The sequence below is a fragment of the Microcebus murinus genome, chromosome 7 (assembly GCF_040939455.1).
Source record: "Microcebus murinus isolate Inina chromosome 7, M.murinus_Inina_mat1.0, whole genome shotgun sequence".
NCBI lineage: Eukaryota > Metazoa > Chordata > Mammalia > Primates > Cheirogaleidae > Microcebus > Microcebus murinus.
In genome coordinates, this window is record NC_134110.1 from 64761562 (window position 1) to 64788914 (window position 27353).

At 37.7% G+C, this 27353-nt stretch overlaps 1 protein-coding gene across 1 annotated transcript in view; it reads right to left on the reverse strand.

Annotated features, from left to right (window-relative positions):
- CPQ (carboxypeptidase Q) overlaps positions 1–27353 on the reverse strand; it is a 349952-nt gene that overhangs the window by 88992 nt on the left and 233607 nt on the right. The window contains exon 5 of the mRNA XM_012761981.3: positions 12951–13042. Within this exon, the coding sequence (XP_012617435.2) occupies positions 12951–13042 (92 nt within the window). The remainder of the gene's footprint in view (positions 1–12950; positions 13043–27353) is intronic.

Genomic DNA, 27353 nt, shown 5'->3' on the forward strand with positions numbered 1-27353 from the left:
TGCGTCCTTAAATTAAGACATCACTAAATGAACCTGGCCAGGGATATTCTCATTGTCTGATAATGTTAAAAAAATAATGACACAAGTGAAATCTCGATCCTTGGAAATGTTTAAAAATGGCACAGGCAGCGGTCCATCGTGGTGTATCCCTGTGCTTGGTGTATCAGGCACGGTTACCATGAAGGAAGACAGCTGGACTCCATTTGTGGAGGGTCTTCATATATTTTCCTACGTGTTTAAGCTCTACACATGTAGAAAAGATATAATGAGACATATACACACACTATTTCTGTCTCTCAAGGGTCAGGGTTCTGTTCTCATTTTTCTTTTCTTTTAAGATTAAGGCAGCGGGGAATGTCTTGAGGTGGTATCCTGGGATACCTCTGATCTGAAGATAGTCTTTTAAATAGTGGAGCAATTTTAACATTTCTTACTGTGAGAATGAGTTTCATATAATTAGAAGGTCTCTTTGAATTTTTAAAATTTTATCTATTGTTTACCTAAAACTTTAGTTAGAGAATGTCCCACATTAAGGGAAACTTACAGTGAATTTTGAAGTATTGATTACTTTTTAAAAATCCTTTAGAGAGTTAGCCTCATGAATGAATACAAATATTTATTTTTATACTTTCTAGAGAAAGTACAAATATAAAATATTGAGAATTGCTAGTGACAACTGATGTCTGCATGGTCATACAATATCCCTTGGCATTTTATTCCAAAATTTTATTGACTTGATTCTATGCTATATATGTTTTAAACTAAGCACTTTGAAGTGACTCCTCCATCCATTCATTATTACTCATTATTCAGCATTCCTGAATATATTGGTGTGTTTGTCCCTCAGTCTATGACAAGTTGGTAGACACTTGTATTTAAGATGGGTGGCAGAGAAGTACATAGTTATAGAAGTCATGATGACTGAAGTCTGGAGATAGGAAAACTAAGTCAAGTTTAGGTTCTTTACCTCATGGGCTGTGCTGTGCGAACTTGGGTACTTTCTTCACTTCTCTGAGCCTGTTTCTTCATGGGTGAAATAAGAAAAACAGTATGTGGTCTGGCAACTACTAGGGCCATTACTATTATCAATGAGGTGATATCTATGAAAGAGTAATTTATAAATGATCACATCAATGAAAGAGATTATAACGACATCTTGTAACTTGTAAGAACTTGTTACATTATATTTGTTTGGGAAATGGGACCTTTAAAAATTCTTGATGGTTTCTTTTCTCTCTATAAGTCCATCCAAAAAATCTCCAGTGCTGGAATTTCAGATCTAATAAAAGGGACAAATTACTTTCCCTTACATGGAAAAAATGGACAATTTTCACAAAGCACTTTTCTGTCTGTCTACTATTATGTTCTCTTCCCTTTGACCTTTCCTAATTCAAATGCCAAAACAACTTGATTGCCTCCCATTTGGCTCTGTGAGGTACAATAGAGTATTTTCCAGAGCTTTGGAGGGGAAAAAAATCATTCAGAGCTTTGGAGTGATGGGAGACTGGTGCCTGGCATCCATTCTGCCGGCCCTCAGCTTGTATCTGGCCAGTTGCCTGAAACATTCACAAGTGTTTACCACAGCGCTGCCTCTGATTTCAGGGTGGCTGTATCTCATTGGATGAGTTTTATTAAATGAAACTATACGAATCCATAAAAGCAAATTATACTCCCTTTTCAACTAGTAACAGAAATTCTGTTTAATCTCAAATAACTCATGTTATGAAACCACTTTAAACCTTTGTTGAAAGGCCTTGTTAAGCTCTCTAAATTTGAGTTGTTGTTTATACATGTTTTGCTGTGTAGGGTGTAAAAGCTCTTTAGAAATTGATTTTGAGAAACTCTCGTTTAAGAGAACCCTGAAACCAAAGCAGTTTAGACAAACTGCTGGTTGCCAGGGGCAACCTGAGCTTTCAGAATGAATAATTATAAATATAGGACAGGCATTTGATAAGAGTATGCAAGAGGGAGGTCTTCTGAGAGAAAATAAAGAAGTTCAAATCTTCTGCTTAGGAAAAAAATTTTTGCCTTTGTATTTTTTACACAAATAGGTGAGTCAGCAGGGATTACAGATGTGACCCAACTGATAAGGAACTTAGAAAGCCAGACCAAGAGCAGCTCTATCAGGAGACAAGTGTCACCTTTAAGATACCACAGGACCTGGAGGTTTACACCCTAGAAATGACCCTGTAATACGAGTTCAGAAAGAAAGACAAATGGCTCTGAAGTATACTCAGGCTGCACTCACAACCGTGTTCCACAAGTCTGGGGCTCAGTTTCCTGCCTGATCTTCAGCCTGTAACATAACGTAGTTTCAATGCTGTCCATTGTGCTGTCTGGACATTGCTTCTCAGAGTACAGAGTAAACTCACCACCTAGGGGTTGCTTTGCATTGACCTTGGAGGCAGCCCAGCCAGTCATGTCAGACAAACCATTTTGATGTTTATGTATTAGTGTTGTGGAAGCAACAGAAAAGCCACAGTAACCTGGAAGATAAACTTCGAGAAGGGCTATTGATTACCCAAACACCTAATGTTCATTGGGTCTCTTGGGAAAAGCCTCTCCCAGATAATTGATTCAGGTTTAAAAAAGAAATACTGTAAGCAAATCTGTGGATAAAACTAGGATGTAGTTAAGCAGTAAATGGTAATTGGTAAGCATTAGTAGGAAGTTGCCAAGATGTATTGAAATGTTTATTTCTTTGAAAGACTCTTCCATATGTGTAAACTTTAGAAAAAGATATTATGTATTTTTGAATACATAACATGTATTTTTGAAATATATATTTGGCCATCTTAATATAGAGTTCTGTTCTTGCTTTTAGAAATATTAGAGAAGGATGTTAATCCCTTCCTCCAATAAGGTAACTATGCCTATTGTATGGCTCAGTGGGCTGTAACTACGGCACTAGACCAACCTGGTGATGGTGTGCTTTGTTTGCCAAATACCTACAGGGAAACAACTGTGACCTCCTAAGTGCTAAGTTTACAAACAGCAGTCACATTGCTACCAAGATACAATCTCTAAATGTTAGAATTCTACCATGTGCTACATACAAATCTCTTTCACCAAAAGCTAAGATTGTGAAATTGGAAAAGGCTTCAAGAAGAAAGTTTTCTAAACTTCTGCCCAATAAGGATTTAGAACAGGGGTCAGTGAAGTGTCTGACTTGATCTTATTTTTTTTTCTTTTTTATAGAGGTTTTATAAGGTTTTATTGGAACATAGCCATGCTCATTTGTCTAGTTTGTCTACAACTGCACTACAATGGCAGAGTTGAGAGACTGTATAGACTGCAGTCCTAAAATCTTTACTGTCTGTACCTTAAAAAAAAAAAAAAAAGATTACCAAGCCCTGGTTTAGAAGAAAGAGGGTAGAAGGCAGATCTAGTTGAATTAAAATAGTTCTAATGACTGAAAAGTGGTGTGCTTACTCTGTAACTTAGGAAGGCCCAACTACATGTAATGGGATCATTTAGTCCTAAAGGCTCTGACCCACGTAGGTCACTTGTGAGCCCAAGGCATGACACCTCAGTTCAGATTTTCGTATCCTGGTGTGCCGACTTGATTTCCTCAGACACTTCGTGCACTAGATATGCTACAGGTCTTTGGTCAGGTCATGATCTGGTTAGGAAAAGGAAGGCAATGAGGCAGAAACTATTCATGCTGGTAGGCAATCCCTAGTAAGCTCATAAAACAGATTGGATATAAACTGAAGCCCTTCTTCATGGTTTCAGTAGTGAAGAATAAATGCCAGCCACGATAATTCACAGTAAACATTAGTGTCTTGGCAGACTGTTCTCAGAACCAACCTTAAAAGGCAATTGCTTTATTTGGGTTACTAATGGAAGCAGAGAAGTGGGGATATTGTTTTTTACATGTCCTGGGCTGAAGCCAACACTCAAGCCAAACTAACCTATGATCTGAAACCATGAGGCATTAAACAAAAAATACAACCCCAGAATGATAGGCAAGGTCTTGCCCTCTTAGGAACATGGAAAATATCATTCTAGGTGATACTGCCTATCTTTTTATCTTAAACTATTTCTTTTCTTTTATATAGAAAAAATAATAAAAGCCAGTTAAGGATCCTTTCTAAAGAGAGAGAAAGGAAAGAGGAGAGTGGAAGCCGACTCATGGTCATTCACAAGGTGGCATATGATTCTCCTAATATTAAAGGGAATATTTTGATAGCTCTGCCCAGCTATCATAATTACCATATACACATAGGATTCAGAAGTCTCATAGTCATAATGGAATTCTACACAGGAGAAAGCAAACAAATGCAAAAGACAATCCTTTTTTTTTTTTTTTCAATAAAATCCACAAATTCTAATAAGATGTCTAAGAGCTCCCAGGTGTGTTGTAGAAAATATTTGAATGTAGGAACTACAAGGGCTCCAGACCAAGAACACACTGAGATAAATGAAATTTAAACCAATTTTGTGATGTGCTTGACAGACTAATGCAATATCTAGGCACTGAAAGAAAAACACAGGATGCATAAAAGCCCGGCAGTAATGATTGAGACAATAACCTCTGATTAGTACGTCTATACTGCATGGAACATTAAAGATATATAAAAAAAAAGGCTGTGCTGAAGACATAGTCCAGACACAATTATGCTGAATGAGGACATCAGCTCTATTATTTTTATAATCAGAACTAAACACGAGCACAACACTCTTACTCTAGCACTGTCACCCTCCTAAATTAACATTATGTAGAGGCAATAGGGTTGGTAAAGTAAAAATGCCAAAGAAACACATTTACCCAGATAGCACGAAGAATCCTCACAAGCATTTCTAACATTTTCTTTTATTTTAGAATGAAACATGAAACCTAATGTGGGCAGGGAAGCTGGCAAGAACTTCACTGCTCCAAGAAGCTAACATTTTATATTTATGTATGTAAAGAGGAAGCTTTGTTCCTCAGCATGACAACACAGGAAATTCTGACAAAATATCACACATATTCACTTTCCCTTTTTCTCTTTTAGAGTTAGCTAGAGTTCGGATAGACTGATGTGTTTAGAATGGTCATACATCCCATCCCTCATTTAATAAAGCCTATTTAAAATATTGTCCTTATTAATGACTACCAGAAACCAGCAGTGTTCATTATCCCTGTAATTCAATTGCCAGAAGTTTGTGCAATAAATCACAAAAAGGTTAAAATATTTTTCATGCCAGAATAGAACATATCAATCTATTTTATTTGATTACCTTCTGTAATGAGGCTTTCTCAAGGCCAGATTACCTTGCTCATTATAATTATGCCAGATAATATTTTTGCTTAAAATGGAAAAGATTAAAAAATGCCAGAAATCCAGTTGAAACTAATCTAGGTTTTTCCCCCCTCCTTTGTACATTTCAGGACATGAGAAATGACATCCTGCTTTCCTTCCAAGAGAAGAGAAGAGAGCAACATTGTTCCCATGAAAAGTAGATTAGGCAAATGGCATCAGGACAACTCTCATTTTAAATATCTACTGAATTGAAAATTCAATAAAATTATCTACGATATTTTTTTAAATCCAAAGTTAAACTCTACTCCTATAAATAAACTCTTATTCACTAGAGCACAATAATATGCTTCTCTATGTGGTGACATTTCAAGTGAATGCAAGCTAAATTCAACCAATAAAGGAGTTCATATTTTTAAAAAATAACAATTTTATCAATAAAGAATAACACAAAGGCATTTTTTTTTTTTTTGCAGTTTTTCCCTCTCTCTAGAATAATCTCTTTTCTGGGCATAAATGAAATCTACCTCCCCAATCCCTTTGGGGATCATCCGCCATGGCTGGCTCCAATTGTGTTCTAGCAGCCTCTGGTCTGAGCTCCTGAAAGTCAGCTGTGGTTGTGAGAGGAAAGCATGTCTAGGTTCTACTCTTGCCCAGGTATTTCTCCAAATTGACAGGTCACTCCAACCATGAACAGTCCCACAAGCCTCATGCAGGATAAAAAGGTCTTTGGTTTCCCCTAAACCATAAGGCAGAACTCCAGAATGAAAACATTAATAGTCTAGAGGCACAAGAGCAGGGGAAGACTAAAGAATGGTGACCATTAGAAGTGGAGGCAGAACTTTCCTTGTAACTCTTCAGAACTGTACCTTGAAAAATATAAAAATGTGACACCTACAAGAATGGCTAAAAATAAACAGACTATCCTACCACATACTGGGAAGGATGGGGAGCAACTAAGACGCTCACATGTTGCTGGTAGGAAGACATAATGGTATACCGTCCCACCTGTTTGGCAATTTCTAATAAAGTTAAATATCACCTATCATATGATCCAGCAATTCTACTCACACAAAAGAAAATAAATGTATATGTCTACCAAAAAATTTGCATAAAAATGTTCACAGCAGCTTCATTTATAATGGCTAAAACTGGAAACAACCCAAATATCCATCAACAGACCATCCATGCTACATTTTTCCTGGAGAATAAAGAAATTGTGGTATATTCGCAACAGACAACCACTAAGCAATAGAAAGAGACAAACTACTGTTAATTCAACAACACGGACAAATTGCAAAACCATGCTGGCTAGTGAAAGAACCCAGACTCAAGGTTATAGACTGTATGATTCCCTTTATAGGAAGTTCAAGAACAGGAATAACCAATCTGTGGCAATGAAAAGTAGCAGTTGCCTCTGGCTGGGATAGAGATTGGTCTGAAGGGGGCATAAGGAAACTTTCTAGGGTAATGGGAATGCTCTGGACCTGGATCTGCGTGCTTACTGCACAGGAGTATACATTTCCCAAATATGTTTTGCTGTATACTTAAAATCTTTGCATTTACCAAATGCTAATTAACCTTAATAAAAACACTGTTAGCATGAAAAATGATTACTTCTAAAATAATCAATAAAGTACAAACAATATACTGTACATATGAATACTTCTCAGGTTCATGTACTAATGTGAAGAGAGGTAGAGAGATGGTGGAAAGAACTTTAAAACCAGGAGAGAAAATTTTATAACTTATCAAAATAGGTGAACTGTCATCTTTTTTAATAAGACAAAAATATGTATATAAATCCTTTATAAGACTCTCTGCTCTGAACTGTTCACAGCATGGTGGAGGGACCCCAAGGAGTAATTTCTATTCTTGCTGACTCCAAATTATAGCAGATAATCCCAACACTTCCTGTTTTAGTTATTTTACTTAGTAACTGCCACAAGAATAGTTATAGATTGTTTTTGAGCAAAATTTGGTTTCCTCAAAATATGTTTCAGACACTATAATAAAGTTGCATATCGGTTTCAAAATTTGTACACAAATCACAAATAGCCTCATATATTTCATAATTAGTAAACTGTTTAGTAATTTTTTAATAAATTTAGTACTTTCTAGCAATTATTATAATAATTTGGTTAATATTTCATAAGAAAGCATAATTATGAAGTAAAGGTATTAATCTGAATATAATTTTGAAAGTCAGTGTGGCAATATTTTATCATATAATTTAAAATCACTTTAATTTATATTTTTCTATACATATGTCAATAAAAATACATTGTAAACAAAGACATTTACTAAGAAAAGCATAATGCATATTAATGTTAATTTTATTCCCATAAAATTAAGCTAAATATATGGATTAAAATTGCTTTTGTAGAACTTTCACTGTTGAAAAGATTCTGTAAGGGGTAAGAAAGAATACATTCAGAGCAACTAAAAGAAGAAACAACCATCCTCATATAGCCATCTAATCTTTGACAAAGCAGACAAAAACATACGCTGGGGAAAAGAATCCCTTTTCAATAAATGGTGCTGGGAAAACTGGATAGCCACCTGTAGAAGGCTAAAACAGAACCCACACCTTTCACCTCTCACAAAAACCAACTCACGCTGGATAACAGACTTAAACCTAAGGTATGAAACTATTAGAACTCTAGAGGAAAAAGTTGGAAACACTCTCCTAGACATCGGCCTGGGCAAAGAGTTTATGAAGAAGTCCCCAAAGGCAATCACAGCAGCAACAAAAATAAATAAATGGGACATGATCAAACTACAAAGCTTCTGCACAGCCAAAGAAATAGTCATGAAAGTAAACAAATAACCTACAGCATGGGAGAAAATTTTTGCATCCTATGCATCCGATAAGGGACTGATAACTAGAATATACTTAGAACTCACGAAAATCAGGAAGAAAAAAGCAAATAACCCCATTAAAAAGTAGGCAAAGGACTTGAACAGAAACTTTTCTAAAGAAGACAGAAGAATGGCCAACAAACATATGAAAAAATGCTCAGCATCTCTAATCATCAGGGAAATGCAAATCAAAACCACAGTGAGATATCACTTAACCCCAGTGAGAATGGCCTTTATCAAAAAATCTCCAAACAATAAATGCTGGCGTGGATGCGGAGAGAGAGGAACACTCCTACACTGCTGGTGGGACTGCAAACTAGTTCAACCTCTGTGGAAAGCAATATGGAGATACCTTAAAGCGATACAAGTGAATCTACCATTTGATCCAGCAATCCCATTGCTGGGCATCTACCCAAATGATCCAATGACACTCTACAAAAAAGACACCTGCGCTCGAATGTTTATAGCAGCACAATTCATAATTGCAAGGCTGTGGAAACAGCCCAAGTGCCCATCAATCCAAGAATGGATTAATAAAATGTGGTATACGTATACCATGGAGTACTATTCAGCTCTAAGAAACAATGGTGATATAGCACATCTTATATTTTCCTGGTTAGAGCTGGAACCCATACTACTAAGTGAAGTATCCCAAGAATGGAAAAACAAACACCAGATATATTCTCCAGCAAACTGGTATTAACTGAGTAGCACCTAAGTGGACACATAGGTACTACAGTAATAGGGTATTGGGCAGGTGGGAGGGGGGAGGGGGCGGATATATACATACATAATGAGTGAGATGTGCACCATCTGGGGGATGGTCATGATGGAGACTCAGACTTTTGGGGGGAGGGGGGAAACGGGCATTTATTGAAACCTTAAAATCTGTACCCCGACAATATGCCGAAATAAAAAAAAAAAAAAAAACCAAAAAAAAAAGAAGAAACAATAATTTCCTACATACTGTACCATAATTGGTACCATATAAGTTTAACCAACTTTACCAAATAAAAATGAAAAAAAATAGTTTAATATCATTACAATAATATCTTCCTACACTATACTTACATTGGAAAATATCTGGCTCCAAACAAAATTTTAAAAACTATCTTTTAGGTACTAGAGATTATTGTATGGAAATATGGTGAAAATATCTTAGGACTTTTATCATAGATACCAGGGGCCAGGAAACATTTTCTGTAAAGATCCAGACAGTATTTTAAGTTTTGCTGGTCACATACAATCTCTGTTGCATACTCAGCTAAAAACATAAAAGCCATTTTTAGCTTGAGGTCTACACATAAACAAATGGCAGGCTGGATTTGGCACACTGGCCATACTTTGTTGATTCCTGCTAAAGATCACTAATAACATAAATGTATCATAAAAAGGCTAGCAGTTATTTTAAAAGTTCAAACCTTTTATTTTTACGATATCTAAAATAGATCCTCCCCAAATGCAAATTCTGTTCCTGCATGGTATCACCCACACCAATGCCAAAGGTGAACCTTGGACTCAGTTACCATCAATATGAAGGTGAGTAGCTGTCCCTCCTCCCCCTTCCTGGTCACTCACTGAAATCTATATACTCTGCAAGGATCAGATCTTGAATCCTTCCTCATGACTAACATGTCACAGTGATTTCTCCCTTTTCTAACTCCTTTACATTTAGTGTATTAAGACTTTATATCACTCAGCATCTTGTCAGTGATATAGAATCCTTTGTAAAAATAAAATACTTTTAATAAATAATTTAAAAACTCATATATTGTTTGCTATACTATATTTCTTATGTGTGAGTTAAAAGTTGTGTTTAAAGTAGAATGTAAGGTCCTTATGGCCAAAGACTGTGACCTCTTCTCTTTTGTGTGTTGATTGGCAAAAGCCTCCTGGTAGTGGCGGTGGTGAGTACTTACTTTTAGGCAGCTCACAGAGCTGATCTCACCTTGAGCACCGTGGGAGGTGAAGATCTCAGGGTAATTGGTCTTTTGTGCAGATGGCAGTGTTTAAGAAATCAAAACAAAGTGAGAAGACCTTAAAGTGGGAAAGCTTTCCACCAATGATGTGTCCTTCCCTTCCACAGTGCAGCGTTGTTGCTAGGAAGTGGCTGCCCAGCCAGTCTGTATTTCATAGCTTCTTATGCAGTTGGATTACATGACCACTAGTTCTTGCTGATGGAATGTGAGTAGAAATGATGTAAGCTCCTTCCAGAGCTGTCCCATAAAAACCTCCCGCTACCCCCTGCCTGCCCACTGGATGTCAATACTCAAGGCATATTAAAAGCCACATTGCTAAAGAGTCTGTCAGCTTGGATCCTTGAATAAACTATACAGAGCAGAGCCCTACTGTTGATTGAATATTAAGTGAGCAAGGAATAACTTTCTATTATGTTAAGCCATGAACCTTAAGGGTTTATTTGTTTCAGCAGTTCATGTTACCTTATTTAAAACAGAGGATCTCTCTTTTGTGACTGGAGTGACTTGGACATTGTTTGACTGTCTGTTGGCATTCAATAACACTGTAGAGAAGTCTAGAGACAATCCAATTTATCCCCCTCAGTTTGTGACTCGCTTATTATATTTACTTTAAGTTGAACTCAGCCACCCCAGAAATGATTATACTCTTGACAATGTCAATATCAATATGTTAATCATAAGAATCTAGAATAAGTCCTTGGAAATTGGCTGTATCATGTAAAACATGCAGAATGTCTTTTTAAAGGTGAGATAAAGAGCTACTCTAACACAAAAAGCTAGTTTTCCCTTTCTGGAATTTCTTCTTTCAATTCCTGAAAATGCAATGCAGGCTAACTACCAGTATGAAGACACATTTGTATGAAGGCACTACGGATAAACCAGTGCTGTTAATGTGATTCACATCCTTTGGTGTGTATTTCCCAGTCAGCATCTTAGAAATTTAAAATCAAATCATTTCTGATTTCATCCATGCATTTTAGAAGGAAACAGTGAAACTCAAAATCTTCTTTTTTCAGATCCTAGGAATTTCAGTGATGAGGGAATTTTGAGCCAGATCCATTGCAGTTTAAATTCAATTTTTTTTCTGTGAGTATAGTACATTATAGTGAATAAAAGAGCTTTAAAATAGTTTTTTTAGTTATTCTGTTTTTATAAAGTCCAAGATATACAGAATTTTAAAACTCCTCCTTAAAAATAATTCAGCTAATATTCTTGCCCTGAGAATAAAGTCCAAACTTCTAAGCATGATTTATATGTTCTTGTTCAGACTCTTGTTTCCCTCTTGACTACATGTTCCCACTACTATGCCTCTTGTATTCTATGCACCAGCCACTCTGAATGCCTTTCTATTTTCCAGTGTGCTTTGCTTTCTCTTACCTCCTGCCTTTGCACATACAGTCCCCTCTGCCAAGGTGCAGTATCCACCTCCTCCCTCCCGCTCCTTCAGCTTAGATGTCTTTTCTTCCGCATAGCTTATTCTGCCTTTCAAAGCCAGGTTAGGTGAACTTCTTGTGTCTGTCTTCAATACCTTCTTCTTTATCAAAGATATAACACTTTATATTATAATTGAAATTTAGTGGTTGGTGTCGTTTATATGGTGGTCTTTGTAAAGTCAGGGTGAATCTTTTTAATGATGCTAACACTGAAGCCTAACATAGCACATGGAACATAGTAGGTGCTCAGAAAATATTAATTGAATGTTGCTGAATCTAGAGCAACCCTTATCTGGTGTTGTAGTCTACCACAACATATAGAAGATGATATCACTGACCCACCAGCAAGAGGACACTTGTCTTGAATTATCTTATCCCCAGGATCATTTGAGGCCAAAGAACTAAAGTAGGAAGAGTACAGCATACGGCACAAGTTGTCCTTTGTATAGTAAATAATTATATTCAGTGACCAAATTCATGACCTTGAACTCATTACACTCTAACTTAAATAGGGTAATAGAAACTGACTCTAAAATAATTGAAATGGATATAAACATAATGCATAAAACAAATAAATCCCTCTCTGATTTGGATAATTTAAGCTCGTAATCTGTTTCTTCTAATCTGGACATTTAGGTAAGTCAACCCAGCAGCAGCAGCAGACCAGAGCCTCTTCCCCCGCCCTCCCATCTACGCTCAGCAGCATGTCCATGGATTTGGGGGGTCCTTTTTGAACTAAAGTTTACTTGATGTATGGTATTTCTGACCTTGCATATTTTGCTCTCTCAGAAGACATTTTTGATATTGATCTGCCTGTCCCTATCATAAATGCAGTCTTGTATTTCTAATCATGGTCTTCCATAATCACCTTCTTCACTCTTGCCTAATTATAGTCAGTGTCAAAACAACCTGTCTTCCAGATTCCTAGGATGGAGACTTCTGCCTGCTGCCTTTCCCACCACCATAATGGCAATGCTCCTGGCTGACTCAAGGCCTCAGAACTTTGCTCTCAAATACCAGGAGGATTTGGGGCATTAAGGTATGGGGGTGGGTTCATTGGGGAGAGAAAATGTTTACCTATGACTATTTTTCTGGCATACATGAATATAGCAGAACTAGAAAGACTGTAAGAAAACGGCAGGATGACAGATGGAATTTTTCTTTGGCCACAGACTGTGTGGTGTAGCAGTAGAAAAGCCCTTAGCTCTACACCACAGCATCTTCAGTCCACCAGTGCATCCTCATTCACAAGGCTGGATGAAGAAGGCTTATACAAAGGGTGTTTGCCAGGGTCAGTCAACCACAAACTATCATTGAGAGTGTTAAATGGGACAATTAGAGGGAAATTTAAAGCCAAAAGCATCAATCAATGCTTTTGGCTTAAACTGATATTATATGCATAAATGCTCAGCAACCCATGGCTGAGTTTTTACCTTGTGTAACTGATAGTACTGGAAGGAACCAATTCCACCTTGTTCCTCTGCAGTCCAGAGCACCAGGCGCAGAGTCCTCTTCGGACGCAGCCCTAGGAAAAACAATAAAATGTAAAAGTGATACAATAGTTGATTTTGAACTTTTAAAAACTTTCAGGGCCCTTCAGCTGCACTGTGGAGGCAAGAGGGAATCAGAGGCACTCATTTCTCATGGGTGTGGCTGCCTGCTTCAGAGTATGGCTGAAACAGCAAAGGAGCAACCAGGGCAGGTTAATGGAGAAAGGGATTGTGACAAACGCTATCTGCAGGCCAGTAAGTGGGAGCCTCTGAGCACATCCTTAACTGGATATTCTGTCCAGCGGGACCCAATGGATGCCCCAGTTCAGTGAGATATTAAATTGTATCCAGAAGGTGCAGTTAAGAGGACCCTAAGCAGATCATTGATACTTCCAGCACTCTTAATTGAAATAAAATCATTTGGCTCTACTTCAAGACAAGGTGTATAGGGGATTACTTCTTAGTGTAAATACATAAGCATAGCTAGCTGCCCATGGTGTCCTCAGTAATGTAATAACTGAAAAGCAGATGCAACATATATACCTGATCACGGCCAATTTCTTCTCCTACTTGGAAATACAAGATCATTCACTTCAAAATTAATTGAATGAGGATTTCATTTATTTACCTTATTACTGCTCGAACAGCTTGGTGGCAAATTTTGTTGACTTGTGATATACAAATTTGTATCCTGGAGTTATTAAAAGTTAATGGCAGATCTGGCAGATCTAGAACCACTTTTGAGTGATAATGTCTGCACAGTAAAAGCTAACTTCAGGGAAGCTGTTTTCTGAACTTAAAAAAAATGGTGAAATAATATGCTACAATTCCACTTCGTGACCAAGAATTAAAATCAATTTTGATTCAGATTTGCTAATGTTATTTCTGAGAAATAACAAAGGCAGAAAAATATAAAGCTGTACTTAAAAATCTTATTAGTAGGATTCATTTTCCCACCTCTTCAGAGGGGAGCCACAGGGAAGGAATAAAATGCACTTTGAGTAGCTGAGATGGACACACTACAAATCACAAGTATAACCACATGTGTGCCACCAACCAGGCGCGTGGTCTTCAAAGCAGCAAGCTTGTCAGCTGCAGCCTGGATGACAAGTGCTCTTGGGATAGGGAGCCTTTCTGGCCCCCTCCAGGCACCTCCAGGCATTCTCTTTTCTTAAGCCTAGAGCTAAAGAGCTAAAAAGAAGAAGCTACATTTTTTTTTCACTAAATTGAACATATATGTGAAGTCCCTTTACACGTTAGCATTTTAACATAATTAAAAGAGCACAGGTTTAGGATGTAGGCTGACCTGAGTTCTAGTTAAAGACTGGGCAAGTGATTTCCACATTCAATTCCTCAGCAATCCCACTGGGATTTCCATCTAAGTCCATCTGCAATCCAGCTTCTCATCTGGGCCACCACTTGAGTCCAAGTCCCCACCACCTGCTGTTTGGATTGCTGCGATTGCCTCCCAACTGGTCTCCAACACAGTCCTTACCTCTGGGTAAGTGATGATCTGTAACCAGGGGGACCTTTGTAAAATCTAAGCCAGACCCTGTCATTTTTCTGCTCAGAACCTCTAAAAAACAGAATGTAAGCTTCTGGAAGGCAGGGGTTTATGTTTTTTAATTCATTGATGTCTCCAGTTCCCAGATTGTTAGGCACATATTAGGTATCCAATAAATAAGTACTGAAGGAATAAATTAATGCAAAGCTTGGTATCTTGATTAGAGTAAAATTCAAAGCCACTTCCCCAGCCTCACATCCTAAAATTATTCTCCTAGCTCTTTCCCAGGCAAGGTATTATATTTGACAAAGGCAGACAGATCTGAAGAATCCTACTCTCAGTAGGTGCTAGCTGTGTAACCACTGGGAAATTGATCTACATGAACTTCAGCCTCCTTATCTGAACAGTGGAGATAATATTACATACCCATGCCTTAACTCTTTCACGGGGTGGTGATGAGAATTAAATGAGATGTGATAATGTATGGAATGTAACACTGTGGCTGGCATGTAATTGGCATTCAGTAAATGAACTATAAAACCACACAATAGGTATCTAGGCATACAGCACACACTTTCATCCCCACAGAGGAGAAGGGGCATCTAAATGCCCAGAAAGGAAATTCTTTCAAAGGCCCATGAGCACTTGGCAAAGAAGAATCCTGGAGTGTCCACTGCTTGCTCCACAGTCAAACCATCTGCTCACATTTATAGTACAAACTTAACAGACTGTTTTCTGAGGAAGAAATCTAATCAGAATGGCTGAAGATCACAATCTTTGATTTCTCTAAAAGAGATGTGCTCAGAGTCAATTTAAGTCAAATGATATTTTGCTTGCAACACAGGAAAAAATAAGAAAGAAACTACTATTGTTTATATTCTACAAATAAAAATTCCAAACATTTTTTAAATCCATATAAAAAAATACTCTTTTTACACATCTCTGCACCTACCAGCAAAAAATTACCAAATTATTAAAATGATAGAATCCTCTAAATAAGGATGAACAGGCAGCGCGGGCTATTCATTTTTTAAAAGCAAATGTTCTGAATATTCCTATATATTTGATGTGCCACTCGAAAGTCATTATCATATAGGATTAGTCTCTTTCACATTCCAAATCAGCCAGATGGCCAATGATGTCATATTAAGGTAATAAAGCAGTAATCAGTTTAAAGTGAGGAATGCTAAGGCCTTAAAACGACAACAGCATAGCTGTTGGTGTGTAGCTGGCCCTGAAAAGACTAACAGAGCCTCATCAAGCCCTTGAGAAGCTCAGCACCTATTAGCACGGAACAGTAGCATCTACTTCACAGGGTGAAGGGCTCTACAAAGAGGTGAGGAACCCAGTGGTTTAGCAAATACCTGAGTCCAAAGTCTCTTTCCACTCTGACGATCTGATTGTCCCTAAACCTAAGAGAAATGCACAGGACTTCATTCAATAATTAGACCCTAAACCTAGTGTGGAGTTTGGGCTCCTTGGCCACCAAAGTCCATGATGGACAGCATGGGTTATGGAAAAGCATTGGCTATGGAGTCTGAATGAGCTGTGCTTCATTCCTGGCTCCGCCACTTCTGGCTCTGTCAGATTAGTTACCTAATCTCTTTGAGCATCAATTTCTTAATAAAGAAAATGGTAACTGCCTTACGGGATTGTTAGAAAATTAAATGAGAAAAGTAAAATATACATCATGCACTGTCCCTGGCACACGGCTGTTTTTCAAGAATTGTTTATCAGCTTCTCTCTCCATCACAGTAGACAACTTTCCGGTCTGTGCTAACAGTGGCTAGGGAGTGCTTGTGGGGGAAGTAGTGTCAGGTGTGTTTGTGTTGGAGAGTTGTTGTCCTCGTCCTTTGGCTCCTTGCTTGGAAGAATCGTAAGGAGAGCCAGTGTGAAAGAATGGGGACAAACACGAAGCACTTCCACACAAGCAGCCTTTATTGCAAAGCTAAGGATACAAAGTGAACGTGCCTCCCAGAGGAGGGATGGTCTATCTCCTTGAGTGGAGAAGACCCTGGGGTCTTAACATACTTCTACTTTTATGTCTATACCTTTTGATATGCTAAACGGTGGGTGGAATATTCATTATTTTTCTGGGAAAAGGGTGGAGATTTCTTGGAGCTATGGGCTCTCCCCAGTTTTATCCTTATAGGGTAACTTTCAGGGGTTGCCATGACATTTGTAAACTGTCATGGTGCTGGTGGGTGTGATTTTTACTCTGCTAACGTATGTTAATGGAGAAAAGGTCCCCTTTGGTCATGAGCTCCTAGTTTCTGCGCATGCTCCTGGCTGGGAAAAGTTCCTATACTTAAGTTCCTGCTGTTGCAGGTTTGCTGCTGACAAGATGCTCATTGTCCTCCTCACATTCACCCCCCTCCTCTTTTCCTGTGGTAGCGCTGCCAACCTGCACCTGTCCCTAACAGTAGGTCAGAGGCGTGTTCTCATGCCACTTCCTGAGGAGTCTCAGAACACCTTTGTTTATACAGAATACATACACCCAGCCAAAGCAAAAAAACACAGATTCTATCTAACTTGTAGGAAAATACATAACCTCCAGTATGAAATACTTTCTCATCCCAACATAGAGCATACCCAAATCCAAATAAATACAAACAAGCTCCTCACATTTAAAGTGACAGCCAAGCAGAATTTTTAGTTTCTAGATGAAGTCAAAAGGCTAAATATACCTGACAACTGAATAAAATAGAGATAAGGACACCTCCATTTACAATTTTTAAATGACAGAGTTTATGGTGTATCTCAAATCCAAACTAGTTTGAAAAGCCACAGATTTCAAGCATATAAAATAACAGCAGCAACAACAATGATAGAGCAATAACAGTAGCAACAAAACAAAGTGACAGGAGGTCAAATGTAAGGAATTAATGTGGTAGAATTAAGGCAAATGAAGAGCTCAGCAGTAATCCTGGTCCCAGCTCTGGTGCAGGCTCAGTGGTGTGCAGCTCTAGTCCAAGGCAAGCACATGAAAGAAAGTTCTAGAATTAGAGGTGGGAGGGAGAAGCCTGCTTAGTCTAAGCTGACTAGGATTCAGGTCTTGTTGAGGTTTTGTCAGAGGATAGGCAATTAGTTCTGTAGATTTATAGAAACTGCCCGAGATTCCTCGACCTCCTGGAATTTCTAGTAAGACCTCCAGATAGAGCAGGAAACAGTTTATAGCATCATGATTTTCCTCTAAAAGAACATAAACGATGTCAGAACTTGGTTTTGGCTTATGAAATATGATATACATGCATTTCATTTTCATTTCATTGAGGAGAGTAAAATGCTAGGGGGAAGATAGTGCATATGAGAAAAGGTAAAAAAAATGTTTGGCCTTTTTTTCCCATTCTCAAATTTAAAGATGAGATGACTAAGAGATGACTATCATTACGCTGATAAATTGAAAAGGTCAGTTGACTATCTCACACTCACACAAAGACAGAGGCAAAGTAAAACAAACTTGACTTTCGGGAGAAAAACTCAGATTAATCCAGCTTGTACACAGCTTTTCCAAAGCATAAATTCTAAAGAACACCATTTGTTAACAAGGTGTATTGACCACAATGCACATTTACTATTCAGTTTCAAGCCCTCTAGAGCTATGTAAACCATGTATGAGTATTGCTCTTTCTGCAATCTAACTTTTCACAGAAAACACTTTGTTTTATAGTAAATATACTCATTTTCCACATAAATGCTCTAATTCAGAAATGCACTTGTGCCACTGTCCTTTAGCAACAGTTTGGAAGAGAATGCTTACACCTAAAGGCATTTCTATCCCTATAATAAACTTGACTAATATGAATATAGTACCTGAGTTATGGAAGTAAATAATGACGTGAATTGAATGAGAAGAGGTAGTAATGCATAGTGGCTAAAAGCATGGGTTTGGAGGTTGAGACTTATTTCCACCTTGGGCAAATTGCATAATTTGTCATATTATATATGAGCACATTATCCCTGATTTTTTAAATAGCGGGCATGGTGAGACAAAGATTAATTATTTTAGTGAAGTAAATTGCAACTACTTCTCTTTATAAGGCAGGAACAGAAAATCACCTTGAAGATCTTTGTTCTTGGAAGAATCACTTGGTGTCTTTCTTAGTTATGCAAATAGAAGGCAATTAGGCGCTTTAGGGGGCGCTGGGCAGGGCAACAAGAAGTTTTTTAAACTCCATCTTGCAAGCTGCCACCTGGAAGAACTTGGACACTGGGCAGGAGGAGAATCAGTGCGTAAAAGGAGCCCAGGGCCTTCTAGAGGGACGTCTGGTGTCCTCATCCCTGTTTCCTTGGATTATGGGCTGGGGATGAGAGACTTGTTGGGTTAGGGTGACACTGACTAAGGTCCCGGGGCAGGGAAGGGCCTGGATGCCATGGAAATAAAGAGACCCTGATAAAAGGAGGAGTCTGACTTGGGCTCCATACAATGGAGGCTCCATACAATGGCCTGAGGTTCTAGGGTAAAGACTAATCTCAGCCTAGCATAAGGCCAACTCCAGAAGTGCCTCTAGACTCAGCCAGCCTGGCACAGTGGTTATGATTTAGGGAACAGTGGCTGAGGTTGGAAATGTAAACAAAGGGAGTTGTAACCTTGTTGCTCAAAATGGGCACCACTGTGACATGAATGTGTAAATAAGCAGCCACCAGAGAGAGATGGATCCAGCCACAGGGTTCTGGAGGAGGACGGACACATTTGGTTTGAGTAAAGTCCTAGGATTCATGGACAGTGGGAGGAACATCAAGAGGAGATAACAGGCTTCCTGCTAATGAGCCCTGTGGAGACTTGGGTGATTAACTGGAAAGAAGATTAAAGAGATGTGATAATATTTATAACCTGTGTTTGTGGAACAGGTCATAACAGTTATAATTTCCATAATTCAAAGGCAACAGTCCTACCTCATTATAATGATTAGGATTCTATTAGCCAGGAAAATCACTATTAATCATTGGTGAAGGAGAAACACTGTGATTACAAGCCATTTCTGGCCTAACCCAGTTCCCAATCTCATTCCTTGCTTCTGCCTCTCATCGTAAGCTCTGGTTACTCCGTATTTCCTACCAGTCCCGGAGCATGCCACACACTCCCAGAGTTTTGGTCTGTGTATGTGCTCTTCTTCCTACCTAGAATGCCTCTTCACCTTTTCCACCCAGCAAACTGCTATTCTTCCGACAAAGCCCATCTCTAACATTACTTTCTCTGGAAGGCTTCCCTGACTCAAAGGCAAGTTTGGGTGCTGCTTTCTCAGTGTTTCTCTAGAACTTTCTACATATTTCTATCGTCTTTCTTTTTTTTTTTTTAAATATATATAAATTTCATAATTCTTTATAATTTATTTCTTTTTTTCTTTTTACCTCTATTTCTATTTTCAACCACACTTAAATGTTGATTTTCCCATTCGACCATGAATTTTCTGAGATTTACTCATTTCCCTTTATCACAACTTGGACCAGTACCTGACATTTAACAATTGCTAAATAAATGTTTGTTTATTGATTGACTGACTAATATATTTATATAAGTATAAATAAAAGGTACTGCTGTTTCATTTAACCTAAAGCATGTTAGTACCTACTCAGTTCCTAAAGTTGGTAAAATATGCTATTTTTGTAAGACCAAAGCCCAATAACACAGGTGAAAACACCCCAGTAGCCAGGATAATTAAATGTGCTTCCATTTTGACATTTGCTTTAGTTGCCATTACATTGCCTGCTTTTGTAGCACAGCTGAATCTAGTCAAAATTTAGAACATCAACAGCTTTTGTAGATTGAGTCATTAAATAGATGTATAATGGTCACAGAAATTTTCCGTCAGCTAACTGAATTACAGGTATTTGCAGGTTAAACTCTTGACAGTTCTCTTTAACTTTTGACTTTGATAATTTCTCTGAATCTGAAAACAGTATATATCCTTTTTAAAATTTAAAATTAAAGGAAAAAATTAGAAAACAAAACAACCTATAAGCATAGTTATATTTCCTTATAATTTTTATATACATATGCATATAAATATATGAATACAAAATTATTAATATATATAAACAGTGATGTTTTTGACTACTTTCCACTTAAAATCATGCATATATGGTATTTATTATAATCAATAATCTTTAAGAAAATGGTTATTAATTTTTCTAGTTATGCCCTTATTACTAGGCATTTAAGGTTTTTATTCTTAGGACAAGTTCTTAAAAACAGAAATACAGTACTGAGTCTCAATGGTATAAACATTTTTAAGGCTCTTGACACATGTCACTAATGCCCTCAAGAAAGGTTACTGATTCATATTCCTACCAGCAGTGTATGAGAATATTCACTTTTAATTAATGTAGAACTTTTAATCTTATCTCCCTTTTTTATGTGTCATAAGTTATATCTATTTTTCTATACTATATTCTACTCATTTTCAGCCCAAATAATTATATACACACATGCACACACAATCTGTGGTCTATTTTAACTTGATTGAGACAAATGTTGAGTTTATATCTGAGGCTTGACTAGTTAAAATATGTGAATTTGATTTTCTTATTTAAATTGCCTAATAGTAGGTCTCCTCTATCAATATGTTTCTAAGATGATGCTAGTATCATGTAGGAATCACAAGTCTGATCTAGTTGGTATTTTAAAACATGCTATTTCTTTTTCCCTATCATTATTTAGAGTGTTTTTATCTGCAAGGAGAAATTGAGAAGCCTGGTTAATGATAGATTTGAACTCTGAATCACACTTTTGTTAAGAGTTCTACCTTCCACAAACATCAACTGGTGAGGAGTTAAACAGTACAATTGTCAAGAAATTGACAGTAAATCAAGCACACGTAGCAAAACTCCCTTTACAAATTTACATTTACCAACATGGTTGTTTAAATTTTATTACTTGTGACGATCAAGGTATGTGAAGAAAAACAACTATTAATCTGTTTGCACTTGTGTCTGGGATTGTCAAAAAGTAATGCATCTCTAACAACCAATTGGAATGAGAAATTTTCTGGAATCCTTTTTCAATATCCAATGGTACATAAAAACATAAGTTTTTTAAAAATAATGCAGGAACTATCATTAAGCTGCTTCTTTTAACTCTTTCAAATGCTGCTTTTTGTGGTTGTGATGGATAATATGTTATCTACATTTTCAAAGATTGCCCTTGTGTATAAAATTAGTTATGAAGTTATCTATACTTTATATGAAGTTATACTTTATTAAAGGCTTGATCCTTTATTGTTTTTGACCAATAATTAATCAAAATTGTTATTCTTGGTTCCGTTTAAGTTTAGGTTTTCAGACCATAGAACATTTGATAATACTAATCCATCTTTCAATCAGTTTTGAACAAAAACACTCACCTTCCTGAGCACTGCTCTATTTTTGGCCCCCAAAGTGATTGCTGAATACTCTTGCTAAGGGAAAATCTCACCATGAAAAGAAAAAGATCATCAAAATGTCTCTGGAACTTTCCTCTTCCTTTCCATTCCCACTGTGGCTATCATAATTTAAGCCCTTTGAATTGCTGCAATCGCCAACTAACTGCTTCTTCCAATGCTTTCTTTATAACTGCTGCCAGATTCATCTTCTTAAAATACTGCTTTGAACATGTCACTGGCTGCATGGAAACCTTTAATCACTTCTTATCATCTACAGCAGTAGTCTGCCTCCAACCTCTTTTAAACATGCATTTCTATCAATAAAACAATTCTGATAGAGATTTTCAAACAAATTTGAAAAAATATACATATGTATATTTATGTATAAATGACACACATATGATATTGTCAATACAAGTAATTATTAGAAAAATTTATTTTTTCTATATAAAGAATACATACTTTCCTACACACTCTCTGGCTTAGGAGGCCACTGGTATATGGGACAGACCATCCTCTTTGGGATGGCATTTGAGGCCCTATGCAGACTGATTCCAATCTGTCTCTCTGGACTTACTTCCAACTACTACCCTTTCCAAAGCCTCATTTCCACATAGATTGATCTCTTCACTTTCTTTAATTTCTGTGCTTTTCCTCAGACCATTTATGCTATCTGGCTCATCCTTCCTTTTTCTCTCAACTTACCCATATCTCAACCATCTTTCAAGATCCAGTTCCAATTCCCCTGTTCCATTCTCTCCTTCCTGTGAACTTCAAAGCTTCTATTTTCTGTTCCGCCCATTTGGCAATTAATCATGATTTAATGAACTTTCTGCCTTCGGTTTTCACACAGGCTCTGCTAAATCAAAGAGCCCTATACATATCTGTTAATGTATGTATTAGCATACCTAATAGAAATTGTTTTAAGTGGCAACAAGAGAGTTATAGATTAGATCTATAAAAAGAACTTTTGAACAGAAGATATTTTAAAACATTAAATCAGTTATCAGTTACATTTTCCTAAGGGAGAGTAAAGCCTGGAAATGAGGCTGGTCTTGGGCAGCTTGGTAGGTGGAAATAGACTAGAATCTTTGAGCCCTTGTTAGATTTAGGATATTATAATAGGTGACTCTACAAATACTGAACCCTACCCACAGAGACATGGGACTGACATTTATTTAAAACAAGTATTTGGCCTCCCAGGAGAAGGGATGTTTATCTCAAACATTTTCATTCCTCAATTATGGAAAGTGTGAGACACATTAGTATTCTTGAGATAAAAGAAAATTTAGACCAATCTCAGGGGTGTTTATATGAAATTTCAATACTTCGAATTTTATGTACCTTACATTGCCAAGGTAATGAGTTATCTGACCTTCCTTATGAAGCTTTTGATGTTCTGGGTCATTTTGACACATCTTATATATAAAAGCTGTTAAGGTAAAGGAGAAATTTTATATAGTCTATTAAAAGTATCTCTAGGAGCTTTTAAAAATTTACTTAAAACTTCACGGGACTGTCGTCTTAGAAAAACTCCCCAATTTCATCTGCTGCCCTCTGAGGGTAGAGTTTACAGGGGTGTGTGTTCAGTCTGTGAACACTCCATTTTTGAAATGAAACCAAATCCATGCAGAGAGTTATGTGTTTAGTGTGGGAAGGAATGTGATGCCTTCACTCTCAGCACTTTTCCCAGGACCCCCTGTCCTCAAACCTTAAAATCAATCTACCAATTTTTTTTTCTGTGTAGACACCATGTCAAGAACATTATTTTCTACCATACTCTAATTTATTTATTTTTAATTTCCACATTTAACACTTATTAGAACATCACCACTGTCCATCTTGGATGCACAAGCATGCATTTAAGAATTGCATTCCATAAAAGGAGAAACTAAAATTTTGTAATAGGAGAAGTGAACACACAAATCCACAAATACTCATTTGGACTAACTGTGCAAAAATTAAACAGAGGAAATGACACAATCAGAGCTACTTGAAATATCAGACTCATTCATTTAACAACTTTTCCTTGTTCAGGGACCAAGGACTTTGGGGCTGAAGAAGACAGTTATGCTCTTTGAATTCATGACACTTACAATCCAGAGGACAAAGGGAGTAAGAAATCCCCACATTATTCTTTTTTTTTTTCCCCGGTCCCAACATGTTTTTCTGTTTTGTTTTTTTTAATTAATTTATTTTTCTCAGCATATTATGGAGGTACAAATGTTAAGGTTACATATATTGCCCTTGCCCCCAACTTCCCTCTTGAGTCAGAGCTTCAAGCATGTCCATCCCCCAGTTGGTGCACATCACACTCATTATGTATGTATATACCCATCGCCCCCCCACACACACCTGATGCCTGATAGATGTTATTCCTATGTGTCCACTTAGGTGTTGATCAGTTAATACCAATTTGCTGGTGAGTACATGTTGTGCTTATTTTTCTATTCTTGGGATACTTCACTTAGTAGAATGGGTTCCAGCTCTAGCCAGGAAAATACAAGAGGTGCTATATCACCATTGTTTCTTATGGCTGAATAGTACTCCATGGTATACATATACCACATTTTATTAATCCACTCATGTATTAATGCCCACGTTATTCTTATCATTATCACCATCCGCAGCATCATCACTGTAGGTGCTTTGAATTCATCTAAAGAAAACTGACGAAGTTTTCATTGTTCTAGACAGAATGAGGTTGAGAGAGAGAGAGAGAGAGTTATAAGTGGGTCCAGGAGGGCAATGTCATAGTGGGGAAGAATTTAGAGCACTGCCAAAATGGTTTTAGAGATTGCCAACATTCAAGGCAAGATGGGGCAGAAAGGTCCAAGACTGACTGGGTATTCTGAACTATGCCAGACACTGTGCTGAGATGTTTCTAGACAATACCTCATATAACTTTAGAAACATTACCTTATTTAATTCTGCATAGCAAGTGATACTGCCTTTCTCTTTTACAAATCGTGAAACTGAGAAGCAGAGAAACGAAGTCACTTGCCTACTGTTACATAGTTAATAAGTGGCAGAGCTGGGATTCAAACCTGGGATTGTCTAATGCCCAAGCGATGCCCTTAACTGCCTCACACTATTGCCTTTCCAAAAGATAAACTGCATGGAAGGATATGACCAGTCTTGTGCAACCTCTTTCTTCTTCTGTCTCTTTTTTTGGTGAAAATGTCATATTAAAAAACATAATCTAACAAAGCTATTGTACCTGCTCCTGTTACTCAGAGTCCATGTTAGCACCTGCAAATTCCTCTAAAACTGTCTAATTTTAAAGAGACAAAGTGGCAAGAACACGACCTATAGACATTAGTTTGGGTATATGTGTTTGGTCAGTAGGGGTAAGAGCCAGGGCCAACGCAGAGAAGGATGTTTTCTAGGCTGTTGGAGATAAGCAGTCAGTCTCTAAGACACAGGCTGAACAACATTGGGATGTCCAGATTGATATTAACACGAATGACACAATTTTGAACTTCTGGGTCCAAAAATTATCACTAACTTTGAATAAGTAGGAGACAGATGGGTTGCCCAAGACTCACTTACATTTAGGGGGACTGAACTCCAGAAAAATTAAAAATGAGTGTAAAAAATTATAAGCCTAGCAGCCACTTAGAGAAATCAACAAAATGCATTCTCTGTCCAGAAAAATATTTTTTGGGCTTTTCAAAATTCAGGTGATTGTGAAAGATAAGCTACCAATGTAAATATATTCAATTTTGTTGTCAACAATAAATCCTGTTGGAAGACCAAAACTCACAATGACATTTTAGGGACTTTCAGTTCTTCTAAGGAAAAATGATTTTTTTAAAGCATTAAGGTTTTACTGTTCTCTGCAGAGAGGGAGATTAAACCAGAGGGAGAGCCATAATTGAGTTTAGGAATAGATCTGGCAGGAGAGCAGAAAGGTGATCAAGGAGTGGATTCGTGGAGAGTAATTACATAACTGTGAAAGTATTTATAGTTCCACTGATGCTGCGTTAGGGACAGCTGGCCAACCAGTGAGGCAGTGAGGCTGGGGGAGAGCAGGAATCAGGATTTACTAGGTACTTAACACTATGCCAGACACTGTGCTAAGTTATTTCGAGACATTATCTCATTTAATTTTTACAACAATCCTATCTGACAATATTATGATATCTGGGGGTATTATCCCCAAGTTACAGATAAGGAAACAAATGTTAAAAGAATGTGAATGACTTCCACAATACCATAGAGCTAATCAGTGCTAGAGGCTGGATATGAATCCAGATTTTTAATTTTTTTAGCCCAGTGCCCGTGCTTTTTCAACTAGACCACCCTGACTCAGGCTCCCTTATATCAAGAACATTCTCTAACATACAAAAACAAAAATAACTGAGGAAAAATACTAATGGCATAGGTAGACCTTACAGGCTGGACTTCAATAACAATGGAAGTAACTGGATTGATTTCTAATGTGAGTTTCGCTAAACCAGCCATGTATGTATGGAATCATTAGTGTTAAGTCACAGACATCATCACAGCAGGGCATGGGGGCTGTACTCAAGTCTTCCTAGTGGTATCTACTACGGCCCCGCCTTCTACTGCTCCTCAAGTTTCCAGTGCAATCTTCCCCAGGAAAGAAGGATTGAGATAAAGGCAGGCAGAGTGTGAGGAAGAAAAGAGGCAGCACAAAGGCAGACACAAAGCACACCACTGCAGATCCAACACTGTCAGCCTGTTACCTGTTGAATCTCAGAAAATGTACAAATCACTCTGTGAGCTGAGGCCATGAGGCACCACCATCCCCATTCTCACGTTGCACCCTGTGCACAGCACTCTGATGAAAGCTGTCACCTTCTAATTCAGCAGCTCTTGCTCCTTCCCTAGACTGACTGACTGAATGAAAATAATTGAGGATTAATAAAATCCAGAGAGCAAAATGACCTGAGATACGGATGATGTAGATGTAATATAGACATGCTTAGACTCATTTCAAATGATGAAAGCCAGATGGCAACCTGTGTGTCTTTTTAAAGCATATGTAGAATAAAAACAAATCTTTTTTCCATAGATGAATAACTCTTCAAATAAAAACTGGTGACCATAAACAACACTATCATAAATTCAAGAAAACATGTGGCCACCTCAATCTGTCTTTTCCGGCACCTCCTGCCAATACTGCCCTATTTGAGGCACCTGACAGCAAACCACTCACACTCCTTAGGCCCTGCACCCACCTTCTACAATAAAAGCAGATCAGATATGACATGGGTGAGATGAGATGGAAAGCATCCGGGACCAAGGAGAAGGAAAGCTGGAACTAGTCAAGCATGGAATGAAAGCATCCGGAGAGGGAGATGTCAGTCTGCCTGGCTCTCTGCGACATCAGCAGGTGCTAGAGGCCAGCACAGCGCTTGTGCAGATGGAGAACAAGTGCCCAATCGCGGATGTGCCAGGAACCATACAGGAGGCGGTGCAGAGGCTACCAGTGCAGAGTGACTGAGCAGATTC